At 35.8% G+C, this 22233-nt stretch overlaps 1 protein-coding gene and 1 non-coding gene across 2 annotated transcripts in view; one reads left to right on the top strand and one right to left on the bottom strand.

Moving 5' to 3' along the window:
• Positions 1–13128: 13128 nt before the first annotated feature.
• Positions 13129–22233, bottom strand: part of Diaph2 (diaphanous related formin 2) — an 857618-nt gene continuing 848513 nt past the window's right edge. The window contains 1 exon segment of the mRNA XM_033760220.1: positions 13129–14814. Within this exon segment, the coding sequence (XP_033616111.1) occupies positions 14750–14814 (65 nt within the window). The 3' untranslated portion in view covers positions 13129–14749.
• On the top strand, positions 21410–21599 carry LOC117284899. The gene has a single exon (XR_004515956.1). It is a non-coding gene; the product is annotated as a U2 spliceosomal RNA (small nuclear RNA).

The raw sequence follows: 22233 nt of genomic DNA, 5'->3' as shown, positions 1-22233 counted from the left end.
ACTTTTAAAAAATGTAACTGCTAGATCATTGAAAATCATATCAGTTGGTTTACATTAAATTTTTCCTGAACTGTGCTGATCTAGAACATATAGGTTTTCTAACAAGGGTGACTTAGGTCAGTAAGGTCAGACTAGAGAGTATATAGATAAAATAGGAGAAAATGTTGAAAAAAGTGGGACAGACCAAATTGTGGAGGGCTTTGACCAGCCAAAGTTTAGACTTTAATTTTGTGTTCACTGTTGAGCCACTGGGGGCTGTAAGTGTGGCAATGAGATGATCAGAAGGCTGTTTTGGAAAGGAGTAGATATGAAAAATAGGGAATAAGCAACAGGAAAATAAGGCAATTCCAGGAATAAGTCCAAACCTATCAATTGTCTCAATGTAAATGGTCTCAGTTCCTCAATTGAAAGTCAAAGATTGGGAGAAAAGATCAAGAAACAAAATCCAATGATACGCTATAAAGAAAAAATACATTTAATCCAAAAATTATAGGCAGAAATAGTTATAATAATCAGGGGGTGAGATGGGATTAGGTGGTTTCTTTGATATCATAAAGAGATAAACTGTACTATTAAAGGAGAGCACATAGAACTGAATTGGAGTGTGGATGCCACAAATACCTTGAAATTTTTTTATCGTGGCAATTAGAAGCAGGTTAGTGTTAATAATAAACATAATGAAGTCTGGAGAGGGAACTGGATGGAGATTACCTGGGAGAGAAAATAATTTTTATTTTTGACAGTGTGAGCTTGACATAGTTTACTGAAACATGGAACTGAGGATATTAGAGACAAATATTTCAGTCTTGGTAGAGGTGATTATTTAGATAATTACAATAATTATTAGTATTTGCATTTTATTATACTATACAAAATGCTCTCATTCCATAGATTATTTCACATAATCCTTGTAATAGCTGTATTAGTCACTTTTCTTGTTGCTGGAACAAAATACACAACATCAAAAGTTAAAGGAGGAAAAGTTTATTTTTGGCTCAAAATTTATAGAGTTCTCAGTTCATAGACACTGTTTCCAAGGCAGGGTGGCATGGCAGAGGGGCATCCCAGAAGAGAAATAGTCTATGGCACAGTAGGCAAGAGGCAGCAAGCAGCAAGCAACCTCCTTTTATCCCTTTATATTCCATCCAGGCTACAAGCCTATTCATGAGAGTCACCCACACCCAGGGTGGGGCTTCCATTATCCACAACCAAAACTATGCTAATCCCACTTAGTTATGACACGCCCTTAACCCATATTCACACAGACACCTCCCAAAAGGACTATCTATGAGTTCATGTAGCTTTGGGGAGATATCTAGACATAAGCCATATGAGTATCTCAGGCTCAGAGAGTTGCAGTAATTGCCAAAGGTCATGTTGCAGTTAGTGGCCAAGGTAGTATGCTAAAACTTGCTTTATTTTTAATCCCATAATTGAAAAAAATGCCAAGGGAAAATTTAGACAAGCCTTACATGCCAGATTATATATTTACAGTTCCCCCACACTGCTTCCTAAATTAAGAGCCAAGCCCAACCCTGGAAAAACAATGTTAGGTTCTGTTCAGTTGCTTTAAACATCTTTTTTAGGGATGAGAAAACCGAGGCCCTGAGATGTTCAATAAAACTTTAAAAATGTGTATTAGTAAGGGACATAAATTGAATTCTGACAATTGGTGTGCTAGATTGTGTTTTGTTCCTAAGTATTAATTTTCCTTTCTTGTTTAGAGTATGTCTCTTCTTCATGACACATTAATTTGACAAATTGGAATGGACTTGGCCATGTAACTTGCTTTGGCCAATGGAATGTGAGCCACAGTGGCCTTTGCCACATATGATCAGTAGCTTTAATGCCATGGAATGGTTAAACATTTGTTTATTTTTTTTCCTCTGCCATAATATTGGCACATCCAAAATAAAGGCTCTGCTTCAACTAGGATCCTAAAATGAAGCAGAGTCATGGATGACCTGAAGCTGCCACAACTGAGCTTTGTTACAGTAATGGAGGTTTCGCATTTTTGTAACCATAGTACAGCAAAACACAAACTGATAAATACACTACCCCATTATACAGACATTACTTCCTTTACAATTACCCTTTACAGTTATTCACTTGCTTAACTTCTACTCAGCATTTGTATCTAACTAGATGTAATTTCTTCAGAGAAGCCATCCATAACTATCCATTCTAACTTAATCCCTCTCCATCTCTATCACACACACACAAACACACACACCATTAATTTCATCTATATTCTTTCTCCATTATTCTTTCCTTCTTAGGCACCTAACATAATTATAATAATATATTGCTTTATCGTTGTCATGCTCCACTTCACTGTAAGCTCATGAAGACCTGAAACACATCTACTTTTTCACACTATTATATAACGCTGATTGGTTGATATTTACATTTAAGACAATCATTATAGTAAAAGATAAATTGCTATTAATGCCTCTAAATATACTCCTTGTTTTGAACACACTTATCTGGAGCAATTCTAGAAGTCCACTTTTGTGAGTGTCTAGTTGTGCTGTCCTGGCCATGTCCATTTGCTGCATTGCTTCAGAACATACACCTTTCATGGTCATTTTGACTTTGAGGAAGAGCCAGAAGTAGTGCAGTGCCAGATCAGACCTGGTGAATAAGGTGGATGGGAACATGCTATAATGTTTTTATAAGTCTGCCTTTCTGTTGGATGGCATTATGCAATAGCATTCATCCCATTTTTTGATTACCACTTTGTAAAGACAGTCATAACTTCCAGAACTGCTCCAGAAAGCAGAAAGTACAATTGGATAAATGTATTTAAAGTGAGGGCACTATTTTGAGAGGAAGTAATGACAATGTCTCTTATTGAAATAAATTTTTAAAATTTAAATATTCATCATATATTTTGAGCATCCCTTGCGTATAGCACCTGGCAGGATTCAAGTCATACAGTAAATGCTCAGTGACCTTTTGTGGAGTGGATGTTGAAGGGATGAATAGTTTATTATTAAAGTGGTTGTTGAATCCTAAACCAAAAAGAGAGCAGGATACTATGATTACAGGAAATAAAAAACACTGAACATACCTCTTGGGTACAAGGGTGAACTACTTTCTGAACGTTGTCTTTTAAGGAAACTTTGAAAGCAGTGGCACTTTTCAAAACTACTGAAAACAGATTTACTTCTTAGATTTACTACAGACTTCTGTAGTCTGACAAGTTTCCTGCCTGATACCGGAGAAGCCTGCTGAACCCTGCAGCTAGACCATACGGATTCCTCAGAAAGAAAATAGGATTATTTCCATAGAACATTTAGTTATTTGGAGTAACAGATTCACCTGCCTTACCCCTTCTGTGTGGTTGATGTAATTTAGTGACAAGCAAAGAGAAGAAAAGGCTCTATGAAGTAGAATTATAGGCTGTATATAATGAATGGCTTTTTGGTTCAAACCAGAAAAATCAAACCTACTTCCTCTCAGTTTCACCAGCCAAGTAAATCACTTCAAAGATCACTCTGGACTGTATCACACCAAGCTGTCAAAGGAGAATTTGAAGGTTTTGTACAAAATGGTCAGATTTTCCTCGACAGGGCCACACATGTTCAAGTGGAAGGAACGATTCTGTGTTTTAGTTCATGACATCATGGGTGTAGAAACTCAGGAGAACTCACAACTTGAATTTTTGACACACACAGTGGAGCCTAAAGTAAAGATACAATGTTAATAGGTAGAGTCAATGAACCAGTCTCTTTTTTACCAGGATACCCATTAACCCCATGACCATAAAGTTCCTGCTTTCTGTGACTCCAGAACACACAGCCAGACTAGGTTTCTTAGGCAGGACAGAATGGGGGAAGCTTGTAGAAATATATTGCACTTTTTAATTCTTTTTGGTACCAGGGATCGAACTCAGGACCTTGCACTTGAGAGGCAGGAACGATGCCACTGAGCTAAATCCCTGGCCCTATATTGCACTTTTAAGAAGTAAAATAAATGTAATGAAAAGTAGAGAGCATTATTGCCATGACTTATACTCTGTGGTGTTTGAGAATAACAAAGTTAGGACATTGCAAATAAGTTCCACATTTATAACTCTGCCTTGATATTTACACTTATTAAATTGTTTAGGAAAGTGGATCCTGGATGCTGGAGACCCAGACATAAAACATATTAGCATAGTTGGAGTACAGCCAAATCCCTCAGTGTACATTGCAGATACTTGTTAAAAGCTTGACCTTGAAGGGAAAAAGAATTTCCTACTTTTCTTCAAACAGTCATGAGCTGCAGAAAGTACTCATCCAAAGTCAACATCTACCATCCCGAGTTCGGAGATCTTGTCCTCATCACTGACCTTAGTCAGGTCCTTAGTTCCCAGGAGTGACAGGAAGACTATATTCTCACCCGGATGAGAAAATTAGCTCTGATTTTCTATTATCTATATGAAACGTTCCTTTTCATTTGTTTAACTCCCTGAGAAATGACACCATACATTAATTCAGTAAGCAATTACTTTGTGTAAAGGTCCAGAGATGAATGAGACAGTCACTGCCATCAAGGAGCTTACACTTTAGTGAAGGATACAGGAAACCAACTACAGAAGAAGGCAGAATGAAGAGAAGGCCATAAAAGAGATGTGAAGAAATTGCTGTGGAAGCACAGATGACAGAATTTATTTTAATGAGTGAAGGTAAATTAAGAAAGATTTCCAAAGGAAGCATTCATGCTTGATGAATTAATAGGAGAAAAAGCGTGAGGCTAGACTTGAGACCATACCAGACAGCGTTAACTTCAAGGTGCATATAAAGGCAAGAAAGCATATGCACATTTGAGCATGTTATACGATTGGTTTTTTTGTTTTTGGATTTTTTTTTTGGTTGTTTGTTTTGATGCAGGGTTTCTCTATGTAGTTGAGACTGACCTGGAACTCCCTGTGTAGCCCAGGCTGGTCTCAAACTCGCAGCAATCCTCCTGCCCCTGCCTCCCGAGTGCTGGGATTACAGGCATGCACCACCACACCTGGCTTTCAATCTTTTTTTATTTATATGATTGTTTCTCATTGACATGCTCCCATTAATCCAGTGCAGAGATGGACTAGAAGAAGTTTGAAAGTTACCTTTGAGTATGATCCTGGGACCTCTGAAGTTTGGATAATTAAGATAAACAACAAAAGGCTTTTGAAGAGAATCGAGAAAGGTCATTTAGAATGTTATCTCAAACAGTGTGAAGGATAGTTGAAGAGGTAAAAGACTGAACCAGGCAGACCAACTTTCATGCCCGACTGGCTGTTAGGGGACAGGGAATAATACAAGAAACTTCAGCAGTTTTTATCTAGCCTTGTAAATTAAGAAAGGGATAGTGCCAGTGATGAGTCAGGCAACCTGGAGAGAAAAACAAATGAGCTAGAGAGGAATGTTTGAATGGGAATATAAAGTTTAAAGTGTGAGCTACCCTTTTCAGTGGGAAGGTGGTTCTGGGGTGCAGAAGAGTCTACAGAGTCATCTGCTTGAATGAAATTGTTAAAGCCTGGACCTGGGGATGGGTAGAATACAAATGAAGACAATTAGGAATAATTTTATACTTAGGGATTATGTGTAGACAACCTCTAATAAAGCGAGGCAAGGAGTTCTCTGAGAGATAAGGGAAGAAGACATGGCTGAGTATAATTCGAAGACACCAGAGAGAGTAAGCAGGATGAGGATTTGGAGGCATTCACATGATTTGATAGTGAGGTAGTCATTGGTGACCTTGAAGGTGGTTGTTTACTAGAATAATGGAAACTTGAGGATGTTTGTAGACTAAAATGAAATGAAATGATAGAATATGGATGTGAAAAAGTGAAAGCCCTTTCCAAAGCACAAAGCACTATACAGTAAAAGGTCACAGCAAGTTAGCTTTCTATCACCGATACTCAGGAGCCAAAAAGTCATTGGCTTCTGGGACACACTTGCATTTGTATCTGCTAGGGCACACAGTCCATGATCCCTTTTATTTCCTCTCCACTCCTCTCTCCAGCACCACCATAAGCTCTACCAGTTCAGTCAGGTAAAGCTCTTCATTACTTGATTTTTGTTAAAATATCTAGGCCATTGTGCTGCTCTATGCCACAGGTTTACAAAGTCTGCTCAAAAAGAAAATTCATAGTATTCGAGTACTGTCTTTGCTTTATTTTTGAGTATTTTAAATTTAATTCTCACTTTAACATTTGGAATTTTGTAGGAAAATGAAAGGAAAGTGACACAAGGTACTAGAAGCTGATGGAGGGAAGTAAAACAGACCAATATACCAGTTCCCATTCCCAAACAAAATAACATTAGCAAAAATAAAGCTATTCCTGTCATATGACCCCACAGTTGACTGAGGAGAGAAGCCATATGGCTTCTTGAGTAGAAAGTTATTTAGCACAGACAGGCATAGTTTGGAAATCTGAGCGATTACAGGGAAAAAAATAAAATGGCAGAATTTGCTGTTCCTTTAGAAAATAATTGTTCAAGAACCTCTTAAATGTACAGCTTAAATATTAACCAGATACTTAAGAAGCTCAGCTATGAACTGAAGATGTTCTTTTAAATTGTACTTCATCTAAGTGCTTTTCTTTCCTATCAGTATGAAAGTAAAAGTGAGTCAAGAAAATTTAATGTCCATTCAGTCTTTGTCATTTTTCCTTTCTTTGAACAGTTATTCCAATTTTGGTTTTCAGTATCACTGAAAAGAAAGGAAAAACAAATGGAAGGAAATGGAGAAGAACAAAAGAAAAAAGAAAGCAATCTAGAGAATGTATTCTTATTACCATACTTATATTATTACCTAATAAGTTATTGTGCAGAAACCATGTTTTCTTGTCTGCTCTATGGCTCTATGACTTGTTATTACTTGTACATCAGGCTTGCACAAGCCTTTCAACAGAATAGCTAATAGGATCATACCGTGCATGAGAATTGTAGCTGTATATATCCATGGAAGAGATAAGCACTAAAAAGATAAGCTCTTCGTGTCTTCAATTTTTCTGTTGAAGGGAGCTCCTCAGTCGCTTAGGCCTGAAAATTTTGTGCCAAAATTGACTCCTCCATTTCCTCTTGCCCTCAGCATGAGGTTACCAGGTCTTTAGATGCCACTAGGATTTATCCCACCAATGCTATTGCAACATAGTCCTTCATTTATCAAAAATACTATAGCATATCCTTCAAAAAAGTTAGTCCTTTGTGATCTGTGACTTCTTCTCTGTCCTATACAGAGCTTCTAGCTTCTCCATTTTAATTATTATTTCTTTGCACAAAATCCTTCACCATCGCCCTATAATTTATTGAATCAAGTCCAAGCCTCAGCTCATCCCTTCCCTTTTCAAAAATACATAAGGTCTAGAGAAAAAGGACCACATTTATCTAGTTTATTTTTATATTCTTGGAGCCTAGCATTGTACATGGCACACTGTAGCGACATAGTAAATGACTGAGTGAATAAAATGATTACATATCCAAATCTACTTAGCTTTTAAATTTCAGTTCAAATGCTCCTCTTTCTATACTAGCTTTCCAAATATGAGGCACAGTACCTGACACCATGATTTAAAAGAAGATGGGTTTAATTAGCTCATGTTGTCAGTCTATGATCAGCTGGCTCCAAGGCAGAAGCATCATGGGGGAAGGATATGGAGGAGCAAAGCTGCTCGGTTTGCAGCTGGAAAGGAGAGCAGTGGAAACAGAGAAGAACGGGCAAAGGGTTATATATAATACCCAAGGCCATGGCTCTGTGACTCAGACACACCCAGGAATGTGCTTTATTGATCTGTTAAGATGTTTCTTGATCCAACGGAACTGACATACATAGGTTGGAGATTTAGCTTAGTGGTTCACTGCCCACCTCAGAATTGACATACAGGATTAACATTCATGCCTTCCAAGTCTACATTGGTAATTGCATCCTGCTCCACCTATCTGAAAATGAAGCTGATTTGGTTTTTCAGAACTCCCAAAGGCCTTATTTGTACCTCTGTTATGACTCTGATCAGTTTCTTTCTACCTCATATTATAATTCTGTATATATTTCTGAATAGATTGAGGGGTCTGGCAGAGAGGAGCTATGTCTAATTCAAAAATGGGTCCCCAAAAGGTAGTTTCTAGTGAGTTGGCACTCAGTGACTAGAATAGTTACACTGGGGGTTGGGAATAGGAAAGCTTTAGCAATGCTGAAAAGATGAGGGTTTCATATAATTTGTTTTGCCTAATAACATGATGCTAGGTTTTATGCTTTGCTCATCAACATCAAAAGGTGAAAATTTTGACTGACCTCAGTACGCCAACATATAGGGGAAAATGTCATCTGAACTTTGATTAGCCAAGATATAAGTTCAGTGCGGTTTAAGACAACGAATTTGGCTAATTCCCAAGAACTAGAGACAAAAGTATTATTTGCATAATTCAAGTATTTGCAACTTGTTTTCCCTACAATGGACACTAAATATAGTATTTCTTTGTGGATATTGGTACACTAGAAATCTAGTATATTGTCTGTAAGTGAAATTTTATTGCTTTCTTTTTATTATAATTCAAAACTCTATCTATCTATCTATCTATCTATCTATCTATCTATCTATCTATCATCTATCTATATCTCAAACTCCAGATTTCCATTTTCCTTTGAACTCTTGGCATCAACTTCAAATTTCATTAGTTGTGGATATGAAACTTTTCAGACTTCCACTAAGGAATTTGCAAATTTGGGTAAGGTGTGTGTGTGTGTGTGTGGTGGGGTAAAGCAGGGAAAGCAGTGTATTTGATTATTGATGTAAACCATTCCAAAGGACGCAATAGGTTTGACAGGTTTTAGATCATATCTTTCATAGACTTGATTATCACTTTGTCCAACCCATCATATTCAAGTCAGCCCACTCATGATGAGATATTATTTTCAAAGCTCTCAAGAGCATAATGACCTTCAATCCTTTATTATTTATTCCAGACTTTTACACCTCTGAGCATTTTAAACACTTTGCTTTAGTATTACAATCGAGGGGAATACACATAAGGGGAATAAAAACCTTTGCTGTAGAAGCAGTTTCTCTGGAGCACATAAATTACCCTCTCACTCTTCTAGACTTTTTAATTGCACAAATATTTCTCTACTATGCTGACAAACAGTACTAAAGAATACAAAAAAAAACATCTTGATTCCCACAAGAATGGCAATCTTTGACTATGATTCCATGATCTCCACCTGCATTTCTGTTCAGTTAAAGCTTCTCTTATTCTCACATTGTGTCTTGACACTTCAGTTTGTGCCTTTCATTCAACCTTAAACTTAATTATCATAGGCAGCACAACAGTTAATGTATATTTTAACTTTATTGAATAAGTAAGCATTACATGTAGGTTGCAAGTCATTCTTGGTCCTGCTTAGAGACAGGTTTTTATTCCCAGGCAAAATGAGAACACAAATTAATTTTTTACTGCTACTGAAATACTTTTGCAAGGTGGCTTGGTATGGACACAATCTCCCTCAATACCCATTCATTGCAGTCTTTACTTGCACTTCTCCCTTCATCTGAGGGATTCACAATATATAAAATATACTTGTAAATAACCTTTCTGTATCAGAGGTAGTTTTGTGCCTGCATTATAAATCACAGAAGACATCTGGTCAGATACACCATAGAAAGGGCAGAAAGTACACCAGAGCACAGTTGAGATCACTGATTTTTTCTTCAAGCTAACTGGCCTTAGTGGCAAAAGAGTGAACCAAAATTTAGAATAACTTTTTCACCCACTTAAAACAAAGCATGCAGTAACCTGTGTAGATAACAGCCTTAGAGACAACCTTAACTTTTGCTTGAGCACCAAGGATGCATTTTAAAAAGTGTTAAGTACATTTATGTGACATAACTAGTGTAGTGGCTGAATGATGACCCACCCAAAAAAGATATGCTCATGTCTTAATCCACAGAATTTGTGAAATTATATTATTTTGAAAAAGGGGTCTTTGAAGATGTAATTAAATTAAGGATCATCAGATGAGGAGGTTTTCATAGATGATCTGGGTAGGTCTTGTGGGTGGGCCATAAATGCCATCATAAGTATCCGTAAAAGACGGAGGCAGAGGTAGATACACAGAGGGGAAGATGATGTGAAGACAGAACAAAGAGTCACAGCCACAAGCTAAGGAACAATGATGACAGCCAAAAAAAAGAGAGGAGAGAGATAGAGAAAGAGAGAAGATGAAACAAATTGTTTTTCTCCTGGAGCATTCAGAAGTACAGCCCTGTCAAAATCTCAATTTTTGGACTTCTGCAATCTAAAACAATAAGACAATAAATATTTACTCTTTTAAACCATAGTGTCTGGGGTAATTTCTGAGAGTAGCCACAGGAACCTAATATGAATTTTGGTACTAGGAAATGGGGTATTGCTGTAATGAATATCTAAACTGAGAAAGTGGCAGCAGAATTGGACAATGGATGGAGGCTGGAAGAACTTTGATGAACTCAACAGAAAAAGCATACATTTCCTCAACAAGACTTTTGATAGAAATATGAATACAAAGACACATGATGAGGGCTTGGAAGGAAATACAGAAAATGTTATTGGAAACTGGAAGAAAGGCAATTCTTGATATACAATGTTATACAGAAAGATTATCTGAATTGACTCCTACAGTTGTGTGTGAAGCGGAGCTCATACATGATGAACCTGAGTATTTAACTAAGATTTGCAAAGTGTTGGAGGTATGGCTTAGTCACTTCTTGGTATCTACAGTAAAATATAAAGGAAGGAGATAAACTGAAGAATGAACTATTAAATAAAAAAAGAATGAGCACTTGCTGGTTTGGGATATTCTAAGCCTATCCAGATTGTAATAGACAGCAAGATAATATTTACTGTTAGGAAAGTGCTCTAGAGATAAGGCCTAGCATGCGGCTGGACAACCTTTGGCTAGTGCTGAAGGGATTAAGTGTGGATTCATTTAACCATCTCAGCAGAAACCAGGAATAGAGATGAGCTTATCCAGGACAGATGTGTAAGGATCTTATTTTCTAAATGTGTGAAATCAACATGACATATATGGGAGCCTCACGAGGTTTTTGAAAATGTTATACCAACAGGAACCCTTCCAGCATGTCCTAAAAGGATCACAAACCAGACAAAATGAAAGAAGTCTGTCAAACTACCAAAATTCTACAGGCAGAAAACAGGCTGATGAAATAGCTGCAAACATGTGCTACCTTTCACCGTAAAGGAAGGGTCATCCCAAAGCTAGAGGTATAGGTGCAAAGAGAGAGACCTAAACATGGGAACAGAGACAGAAATATGAGCCATGGATACACAGGCAGTGGTCCAATCCATGATCCAAGAGGGAAGAGCGACAGACCCAGAAGATGAAGCCCTGAGACACAGAAGCCTATTGCCAGGCCGTGAAACCTAAGGAGCATCTGTCTGGCTGTTTTTTGAAAATGATTGAAACAGGTGACTTCGTTTTGCTTTCCATTCTCTCTTTTTTGAAATAGCAATGCCTGCAATTACTATCCCATGCTCATTTCACTATTGTTTGCAAGAGAACAACTTGTTTTATTACACTTGTTCACAGATGGAAAGGGATTTTGCCCTAGGATGACTCATACCCAGAGTTTTACTCATACTTGATTTAGACAATGGGATTTGGGAATTTCAAAATGATATTTGGATGAAATTTTGGACTTTAGTGTTGAAGTTGTGGCAGACTTGCTGGCAAATGCCTCTATCTCCAGCACTTGGGAGGATGAGACAGTAGGATCACCATGAGTTTGAGGCCAGCCTAAACTATGTAGCAAGACTTGTCTCAAAAAACAAAACAAAACAAAAACAAAAACAACAATAAAAAAGAGTTGATGTTGTAATAGGTTGAAACTTGGGAATATTCAGATGGGGTGAATGTATTTCACACATGAGAGAGATCATAATTTGGGGTTAGGGCCAGAGCATAGACTATATGGGGATGAGTGTGACTTCCAAAAAGGTTTGTCAACATCACAATCCCCAGAACCTATAAGTGTTACTTCATTGGGAAAAAGAGTGTTACAGAAGTAATGAAGTTAAAGATCACAAGATGAGAAGATTAATCTGTGTGGTCCCTCAGTGTCAGCATAAGTATTCTTTTTTTTTTTTTTTTTTTGTACCAGGAACCGAACTCAGGGCCTTGCGCCTACAAGGCAGGCAGCGCGGAACCACTGATCTAGATTCTCGAATTCCTGGCCCAGCGTAAGTATTCTTATGTGAGAGGCAGAAGGAGATGAGGCACTCAGAGCAGAAGGTGCCGTGAAGATGAGCAGAGAGAAATGTGGCCATAAGGCAAAGAATGACAATAGCCACCAGAAGCTAGACAAGGAAGGAATGATTTTCCAATAGAGCTTTTACAGGGAGCATGGCCCTGCCGGATTGCATCTAGTTTTCAAGCTTCCGGCCTCCAGAACTGTAAGAGAATTTCAATTGTGTTAAGCCACCAAACTCGAGGTCATTACAGCAGCCAAATGAAAAATACAACTAATTAATGCTTTAATAGTTTTGTACTTACGTTTTTTAACATTTTAAAGAAAATCTGCAAAAATGATATTGCTTATGGGTAGCAGTAATAAACAAAGGAGTTTAGTATAATTTGGATCTATACTAAAAATGTCACTATATACTCTTTTTGGTCATATATTTCAATCTAAAAGAAAACTGCCAGGTAGCTAGAACAGGACCATTATAAATCTGATAAGCAAATTCTTTTAACTTCATTATTGAACCCTGAAAGGCTTTTTAATGTGTTTGAAAATCATGGTGGATTGCTTTAAACACAAATATATAGCTTATCAATAATAGCTCTTCATTCATTCTTGTTCACAAATTAGAAAACAAGGTAAGCTCACACCTGGAAAAGGCAATACACATCAGTTTTTCTTCCTTGACCAGCTTGATAATATGGAGTGGAAAATGTCCCAAATTTCAGTAAGGATTTACATTTCAAAATCATTTTCATACAGCTTAAAAAGCTATTCAAAGTAGATATATTATGAAGATTTCAGAAAAGACTTTGTAAAGTCAAAAATGCACACATTATATAAATTAATAAGACCTACAGATTTGTTTTTGCTAAAAAATAGTGTGTGAAATGGCTACGTCCTTAAATGTTTGTGTTTGTGCGTAAATGTTTTAAGATAAAAAAATAGGAAAATTTGACATATCATTACTTTTAAATTTCTCTATTGTAGCATCTTCAGATGAAGAATAATACCCAAGTTAGAATGCACCAGAAAAAAGGCAACAATTTAAATTATTATACATCTATATATAGGAATCTGTGAAATATTGGTCACTTGTTTATGTTATCCCATAAGATAACTTACCAAGACAAAATTGTATCTTTGCTCTGAATGCTTATAATGTACTTTGGAGGAGCGGAATTAGGATTTTCTACCTAAGAATTATATATAAGAAATATTTCATAGTAATCATAATCATCTGCATGAATTAGTCTTAAAATTGCCTTCCAAAAAAGTTATACCAATTATTTCAATGAATATTTTAAAATAATAGATAAGTTAACTTTTATTCTCTCATCTATTTAAGCAAAATATAGAGCTTATTTTTCTTCTCAGAGTTGTTTTGTTAGCATCATTTAAATGTGTTAATACTTAAGTTAGCATGATGATGATTGAGAAGCTTACTTAATTGCTGTGCTCTATGTATGATTTAATTTTCTTCTTCAAATCATCAAAGTGGAATTGGAAAAGGGAGTAGAAGGGGACATGAAACCATTGACCTTTTTGACAGTTTTCTGCTGCCTCCTGCAGAAAGAAATCTCTTTCCTTTCAAGTCTTCTAGAATTCTATTCTCTGTTCAAGGAAGAAAGAAGCAGTAGAGAGACAAAACAAACCACAGAATAGGAAACAGTATTTGCCTTTGAAAGCAAAGTAAAGACGTAAAGAATGTTCAGATTCATCCCTAGCATAAACATTAAAATGTGGAGTTTTTCTCAAAAATAGCCATATAAAGTATTTGTATAAAGTAGATATCTATGCATAATTAGAAAATGCCTCTTTAAATAAAGTTTAAGTCATTTTCCCTAACTGATTCTGTTAAACTTTGGTTTATTTTTAGCAGTGAGAAGTGTCTGCAATATCATGCTGAAATGCTACACTAATGATAAGTGTAATATCAGCCAAAGCAGATGAATCCATCAGCTTTCACTTGAGATAAGAGTCTATATAACTGGACTGGGGTGGAACAGTAGATTTTTAATTTTCAAAATGGCTTCTCCTATAATGTGGGCAATATTAGCACATTCCCAAATCATTGACAAGCAAAGTTTTCTTTGACTTTTTTTTTACATATATAGTAAAGTTTATAAGCAGATATTAAATAATTCTTTCTGTCTATTCTTTAACTTCTCTTCTTTTTCTCTGTTGGGAGTGACCTAGAAATTTAAGATTTCAAATTTTTATAATAATATGTTTGAAAGCCTTAGAACTCACTCAATTTCTGTCATTTGCATCTTGAAAATCAGGTCAGACACAACAATAAATAATACATATTTTTACACTAAAGTGGAACAAACATTTAATAATCCAGACAACCATGTTCAGATTAGTATAAATGTTGGAAGAATCTTGCAACAGCTTTACAAATTCACATTACTTCATTCAGCTTAGCTTGACCTTTGCAGAAATACACTTATTTCTATCCTTTGAGTGCATGTTTTGTTCTTCTTAAAATGAATGATTTTGTTTAAATGTTTTCATATTCTTTGGCATTAGGAATCACTTAGATGAGATTGCTCCATTGTGGCGTGAGCGTGACCTTTCCAAAGGTACTCGCCTGTTATCTGTAAGACAAAGAGAAAAAGAACCAAAAGCATGGTAAGTCTTAGGTCTTGGCTATTACATGATGTCAAGTCTAGAGAGGTTTTCAAACAGTCCTAAAAATCACTTCAAATGAATATGTAAATAAGCAATAAGGAGCCCGGATCTGAGGATTTCACACTGCAGCTGCCAGGCTGAGTTCAAGAGTTCTGCAATCAGCAATAAATGACTTTTCTTGGTTAGCAAAGTTAGAGTTATAAAAGAAATGGAAGAATTCTCTCAAGCACAGTCCCCTTGGAAATAGCAGGTGACAAAAAATTTCCTTGGTAAACATGTAAAAATTGAAAGGATTTATGTATAGTGCCTTTTGTTGGAAAGCACTTCAGTTCCCCATGAGATTTCAATTTGTTTTTTGACTACCTCTAGAGGACACCAGTGTGGGCAGAGCAGAAGAGTTTTTATTTTATTTTATTTTTTTACAATGATTGCAATATGTGGCAATCGAACCAGCTACTGAGTTTGCCTGATTGTATGATGTCAACAAATTCAATACATTATATGGTCATTATGGACATGAATAATGAATGGGACCTATTCTGGGTCTCATTCTCTCCTCCCATCACAGGAAGAATAATCATTATAGAGATAGCTGTTGGCACAAATCTTGAAAGGTAAAGTTTAAAAGCACTGAAACTTGCTGAAAATAGTTTTAGCTTTAATAGGGAAAAAGTTTACATGTCTGCATTGTGATGATCACTACTATGTTATTATCACCTCTGTTTTATGCTCTGCTTAAATGCAATTGATATGGGTGAAAATCCATTTTTGACAAAAACATAATATACTTAGATTCTCCATTTAGAATAAGACTAGGTCCCTAGAAATAATGATAACTAGCAGCACTTACATAAATGCTAACACTTTATACTCGTTAATTTGCTAATTCATACAACATCCCCGGGAGGTAAACCCATTTCATTCTATCCTATAAGCTCTGCTTTAGTGATGAAGGTTATACAGGAGATCAATGGTATGATGGGATATTGCAATGTAGAGTTACTACAAAAATGTCAGAACTGCTTTGTACAGAGGTTGAGGTTGGGACTTCCCAAGTTGCTACTGATTTCCCCCCTCAGATTATGAAGCTCAACTAACATATCCAGTCTGTTACATGACTATGAAGGAGAGAAGTTCAGAGGTTTTGCATTGGTATTTTTCTAGTCTGTGCTAGCATCTTAGGACAATTCCTGGAAGTCCTTGGTCAACACACAAAGCAAAACTCACTGGTCCCCATGACCTTGGCTTCATCAACATCACCTCATAAGTACACTGAACCAAACAGCCATAAGATTAAAGCATACCCAGAACATCATAAGGCAATAACACTCAGGGGTGAAAAAACAAGAGGCATTTTCTCTATGTGGAGAAGAATCTGAATGATGGATTATTTGGGTAACCCTTTCAAGATACCATTAAAAATCCATTATTTAGTTTGTGATATGGATCACAATTTACCTAAAAATGTGAAGATAACACTCCTGGATAAGGGGTTTATTACTTAGATGTCACTGGTTTGCATAGATTGCCTTGGGACTTCTTAGAAAACATTTTAAAATGAAATTACAATATTATGTTTCTTGTTTCACTGCTAGCATTCAAGCATTTGGCGTTAAAAGTTATCAGCTATGATAATGATGGTAGCATTCCCATAGGATTGTGCCACTTTCAAAAAATGTTCACACCCTGGTAATCCTACATACTAAAGTCAGCAGGTATCCTGCTTCACTCGGGAACTGCTACTGCCAGCCCACACCATCACTTACTATCCAGTGGGTACATGACGATCTGTAAAAAGCCATAGCATTAAATGATGGGATGTGAGGACTCATGTCAACTTGCAAATTATCAGTGCCATTTGATGTTAGAAAATAAACTTTTGAGAAAAAGCAAACTGGGGAAAGGATATTGAGCTGTTGGAAGGCAGAATAAACACTGGTCAAGACACCAGTGTGACTTCTGGCATACACAAAAGAATATTAATCTAGATTTCCTTCCTCCCTTCCCTTTTCCCTCTCTTCCATTCTCTTTCTTTCGGGGTGCCTAATCCATCCCTAAATTAATAAGATAAGTATATGAAGTAATTCTATAAAGTTTATCACTTACATTTTCAAAATGTCAACCTACACCATGTTTATGAAAACAAAACTGCCATTATAAATGGTGGCAGCAACTGCTGATCTGGAGCATTTCATTTCTTTCCAATTCTCTGTATTTATGTTAAAGCTGACTTAGGTACGAAGTATATAGTTATACTCTAGACTTGTAAGAATCAAATCATAAATATCTAGAAAACATAAACTGCATGCGTAGACAATGCACACACACACACACACACACACACATTTCCACCTGGCTTCACGTTCTAATGGATAGCAGTCTAATTGTGACAACTTTTCACTCTTGGAGTCATGTCTTCTTTGAATTGGACACTGAAAATTCAGTGAGTGAATTGTTTGAAATATGACATTTATATTTAGAGTAGTATACTTGCTCTCATAAGTTGGAATCACATTTATGATAAAGAAAATATGTTATTGCTGTCAGTGACAACAGAACAATGAGAGTGATTGGGTTTCTTGTTTGGAAAAAGGTGAAAGAAGTTGGTGACCAAGTGTAAGATTTCACAGCTCCCTCAAGAGCCAGTCTGAACCAATTCATTTTGCTAACTACTCTTATTCTCTCAACACTACTAATACCATTAGAGTTTTATACAACAAAAATAGAAGCCTTATTTCAAACACTCAGTAGTTTAAAATATATGTATTTACATGAGGAGACACAGAGGACTTCGTTAATAAGTAGTGGTATCCCTTTCTAGTCCTCCTGTTATATTTTTGGAAATCAAAGAGAGGAAGACAGCGGAGGAGATATTTGTCTATGCTTGTGCATTTGTTGAGTATACTGTGCAATGAGACAGGACAATGATGCGTTGCATTGGAGAAGGTGGACACATGATTTGTCATTTGTTTTCTGCTTCATTTGTTTAAAATTTTAAATAAAAGCACATTATATGGAATAAGAAAATCTGTAGGGCCAAATATATCTCCATCGTCTAAGAATTTACTGGAAGATTCCACTGGTTTATGAGCATGAGGATTAATGGAACAATAATCCTGAGATGGCAACCCCAAAATGCGCCTTCCAAATCCACCAGAGACAATAAAGGTACCCTAACAGATTCTCTTTGGTCATCAAAGACTTGTCATTGACATATGCCTCATGCATAGGTGAACAGATTCTGAGACTGACCTGGTCAAAGAATGAAGATGAACAGAAGAACACAGTTATATGAATATGTGTAACCTATGGAGCAGAGGAGGCCAAAACCAAAGACAATATTCTAATAATCCATAAAAGAGAATATAAATACTGTACATGGCCCAGCTGAAACATGGTTGTGCAACTTCTGAATATCAGGATAACCAGGTCAAACAAATGTCAAGGCTTTCCCAACGGCCATCAGAGCAAAAAGCTTTGTGCCGTTTCTAAGCATATATTGACCTGGCACACATCTCAAAACCTTTACAAGTTTTACAGTGAATGGATTAATCCCCTTTTTGTACTGTTCTAGAATTCATTCATGCAATTATTTATTCAACTATGTACAGAGCATATCATCCACGATATTCTGGAATGTCACTAAGGATTAGATCCATACCTGAATGCATATCATTCATTTTCTTCTCACTAAAAACTCTTTCAAGTGAAATAACTGAGGAATTAGTACAACTTAGAAAAAGTTTAAACAACACAAAACGAGATAATGTAGAAAAGACTCAAGCCTACAGTGCGTAACCTGGGAATGTGTGATTAGACCTCTAACAAAGTGAGTATATGCCAAGGCATAGGCTGTATCTTGCATACGACCTAAAGAAATCAGGCTGAGATTGAAAAAAAATTGTTTATAAAATGGCTAAATTCCTGGCAAGGCTAGGTATCCCTGTCTATGCAAGGGCTATTTTTTTCCTGGTGTTTCATGGACATGTAGCTGAATCAATGCTGACCTAACAGAATACTGTATATTCCTCCATCATATCAGGGTAACATTATAACAAGTATATGCCAAGTATGTACTGCATAATGTGTTACAAGATAACGCTTCTTAATTCACCTAGTTGCCTAGAAAACATAGTAAAGGAAACCTTCTGTGATTTAGGGTGAGCTTTGTTTTTGCCAAAGCTTTTCAAAAGTCATGGCGGGACAAATTACTATCAATGGGTAGGCATTGTTTCTAGTAAACAGCAAACAACCAACCATCTATGTCTATACAGCTTAGGATACAGAAAACAAAAAAACTATATTGCTTCCAGAAATGTCTATTGAGTATATATTTACACCCTAAGCAGTATTAAAAGGTCATTTATTTTAGGCTGTTATACTAAAATCACCTCAGGTTTTTTCTCCTCTGCATCCAAAACTGCTTGACTTATATTTTCTCTTTGATTTTAGGGATTTTGTGTTGGATACAATTTCTCACTCACTAGAAATGGCTGGAAGGTAGTAGCCAAATTAGGGTTGGGACTAATCTCATAGTTGGTCACATGTTCTCTTTAGTTGACAGATTGTCTCCTTTACTAGAATGCTATCTTTTAAAAAATGATATGAGCTCACTATATACATGAAATTTGGTATTCTACTTTTTCATTTAATATTTTATTGCAGAATTTTTCCATGTCAGTAAACTTTGGAAAATGATATTGAAAACATGACTTTTAAGGGCCACTTAATCTCTTTTTATATTGTATAAATACTGTATATCACCAATGTAGTTAACCATTTTTCTACTGCAGGACATATAAGTTGCTCCCAATATTTTGCTATTATAAACAGCATAGCAATGGATAGCTTTATAGTTACAAACACACCCCCCCCCCACACACACACATGCCATGTGTAGAAATGGCATTGTGAAGGTATGTAAAATTAAGTTCAAATTATATTCTAGAATATTTAAATTAAATTAAACCCAATTGCCAGTGTACAGATATGTCTGTCTTACTTTATTGTTGTGTGCTAATATTTTTAAAATATGCTAAATAAAAGTTAAAAATGACATATAATTGATTCTTTTTGCATTTGTTTAAATACTAGCGAGTGGAACTTTTCATACATTTTCTTAAAAACTTAACAGAACCTACTTTGCTGTCTTCTGATCAGTTTTTGTGACAGCTGGCCACTTTTCTCTTAGAAGTACGGTAGAGTCCAGCACTATCCACAAGAGCACCAACAACTATACATTGACTTTTTATAATACATTTAATCTAATTGTTTTGGCCTTGTCAAAAATTTGAATAACTGCAATTAAGTGTAGAGTTTTGTTGGCTATTGGGAAAGTCTAGAACTTCTAGTTTATAGGCCTTATTTTCTCGTCTATTTCATATTTTTTATAATGTAGGTTTTTACTAAATACCATAGATATTTTGCTATATTGAACTGTTTTATTCCAGTGGAATTGTATACACAGGGTGCTGTGCAAAAATGTATATCTAAAAGCAATCCATTACCTCCACTTAACAATTAAATCATTCTAGCCCTATTTTATCTCAATGACATTGTAATGATTTTAAACTAGAATCAGGGCCATGTTGTGTAATCTACATCCTTCATTACATGCAAATAAATCCATGCAAAAGAAACAGAAACTCAGATTACTGTAGAAGTTCAAGCCGGCAGAAGAGAGGAAAGTTATTTTAATGATGATGGTATTGGAAAGCAATAATGTTCAAATAGTTCAGAGGCTAGTGTGACTATAGATACACAACTCCCATTAACTGTAATTGGAGTTAAGTCCATATAATGATAACAAAATAGACCCCTAAATACCTTTCCAATTGAAAAATAAGCAAATGTGCTCAGGAAACAGTGCTCTTTTGTATGGAAAATACAGTATCCTAGTTGAGATGCAGAAATTATTTTCACATTGATATTGCTGAGGGTATGATACTGGTATTTTTCCTAGGCTTAGGGATGTATGTATACTTGCTAGAAGTAACATCTGTACAAAGAATGCCTTTTATTTTGTTAACACTCAACATTCATTATGTTATTAAAGGAAAATCTCTATAGTTTTAATGTATTTATTAATTCAGTAGCTTGTTATCAGCATGAAACTTGGCTGTGCTAAGGGAACCACACATTATATTTTACAAAACTGCCAGTAGTGAGATGAAAATCACCATTCTGTATTTCACTTTGTTCTTATCCTCCCTGCCAGGTAGTAAATCTACTCTATATCTTTATTATCAACCTAATATTTTGCAACTTATCAATTCTTGTAATAATATAAAGGTACATGATCAAAGAAACTTGATTATAGTAACTTCAGAAAGATTGAAATACATGATACAAGTTAAATCACATAGCACAATAATAACTATTTCAAGGCATTAAAACCTTAATCCATATTAAACTACAAATATAGCAAAAATGCAAAACTTACTTATACCTATCAGAATGTATTTTCATAACATGTAAAGCCAACCTCTTAGGATTTTAAATGAGTATCATTTACAAATTGAAATCTTGAGTATTTCCATGGATTTTAGAAAAATACAGTGCATCGCTTCTCGGCCTTTTGGCTAAGATCAAGTGTAGAAAAATAGAGGGCAGAAAAAAATCCGTGTATTGTTCAGTAGTCCAACTGCCACAGAACTTGTTATTGAGTCTCTTTAGAATCAACATCAAAGCCAATGCGTAGATTTTTCTTAATGTCCTTGGCTTTGTACATTAGCCATGCATTATACTCGCTTCTTTACAGACAATGTGAGTGGGTCCTAAAAGAAAATTTCTATGAGGTTGAAAGTTTGATGAGAATACCTGCATATCTGGAAAATACAGAAAATAAAAAATAAAAAAGATGATAAATGTGAGAATATAGAGGGAAAAACTCCGGAGGAAATTATATTATTGAAACACGCTGAAGAGTGAACCAAACGGTCTGTGCTGGGTACTATAACAGTATCCTTATGCACTGAGTAGAAAGGACAAATATACCAAAAACTGTAACAGGAAACCATATGACTCTTCTAGCATCTAACACATCCTAAGTACATTAGAGGTTCGGGGTACAAAAAATTCCTATTAAGTCCAGGAATTAGGGGTTAAGGAAAACCTCATCCCAATTAGGCCTTCAAAAATAGGCTTTCAACAAGAAAAAACAGAAAGATAGCTATTAATTTTAGATTAGTAGAAAAAGTGAGTTTTAGTTCTTTGTATTGCTGACCATTCAACTGAATTATTTTTTCCTATGAGGAGGGCATGGGAGCATGAAAAGCAACGAATGCATAAAGAGGTGATTTTAATTTTAATTCTACTTTAAAAATAACCTTGAAGCATTTACATAGAAGAAAGCAGTTCTGCTTTTTTTTTTTTTTTTTTTTTTT

The sequence above is a fragment of the Fukomys damarensis genome, unplaced genomic scaffold, assembly GCF_012274545.1.
Source record: "Fukomys damarensis isolate Sample0158 unplaced genomic scaffold, DMR_v1.0_HiC HiC_scaffold_39, whole genome shotgun sequence".
Lineage (NCBI taxonomy): Eukaryota > Metazoa > Chordata > Mammalia > Rodentia > Bathyergidae > Fukomys > Fukomys damarensis.
The sequence above is the reverse complement of the archived record's forward strand: the minus strand, read 5'-3'. Positions and strand labels throughout refer to the sequence as shown.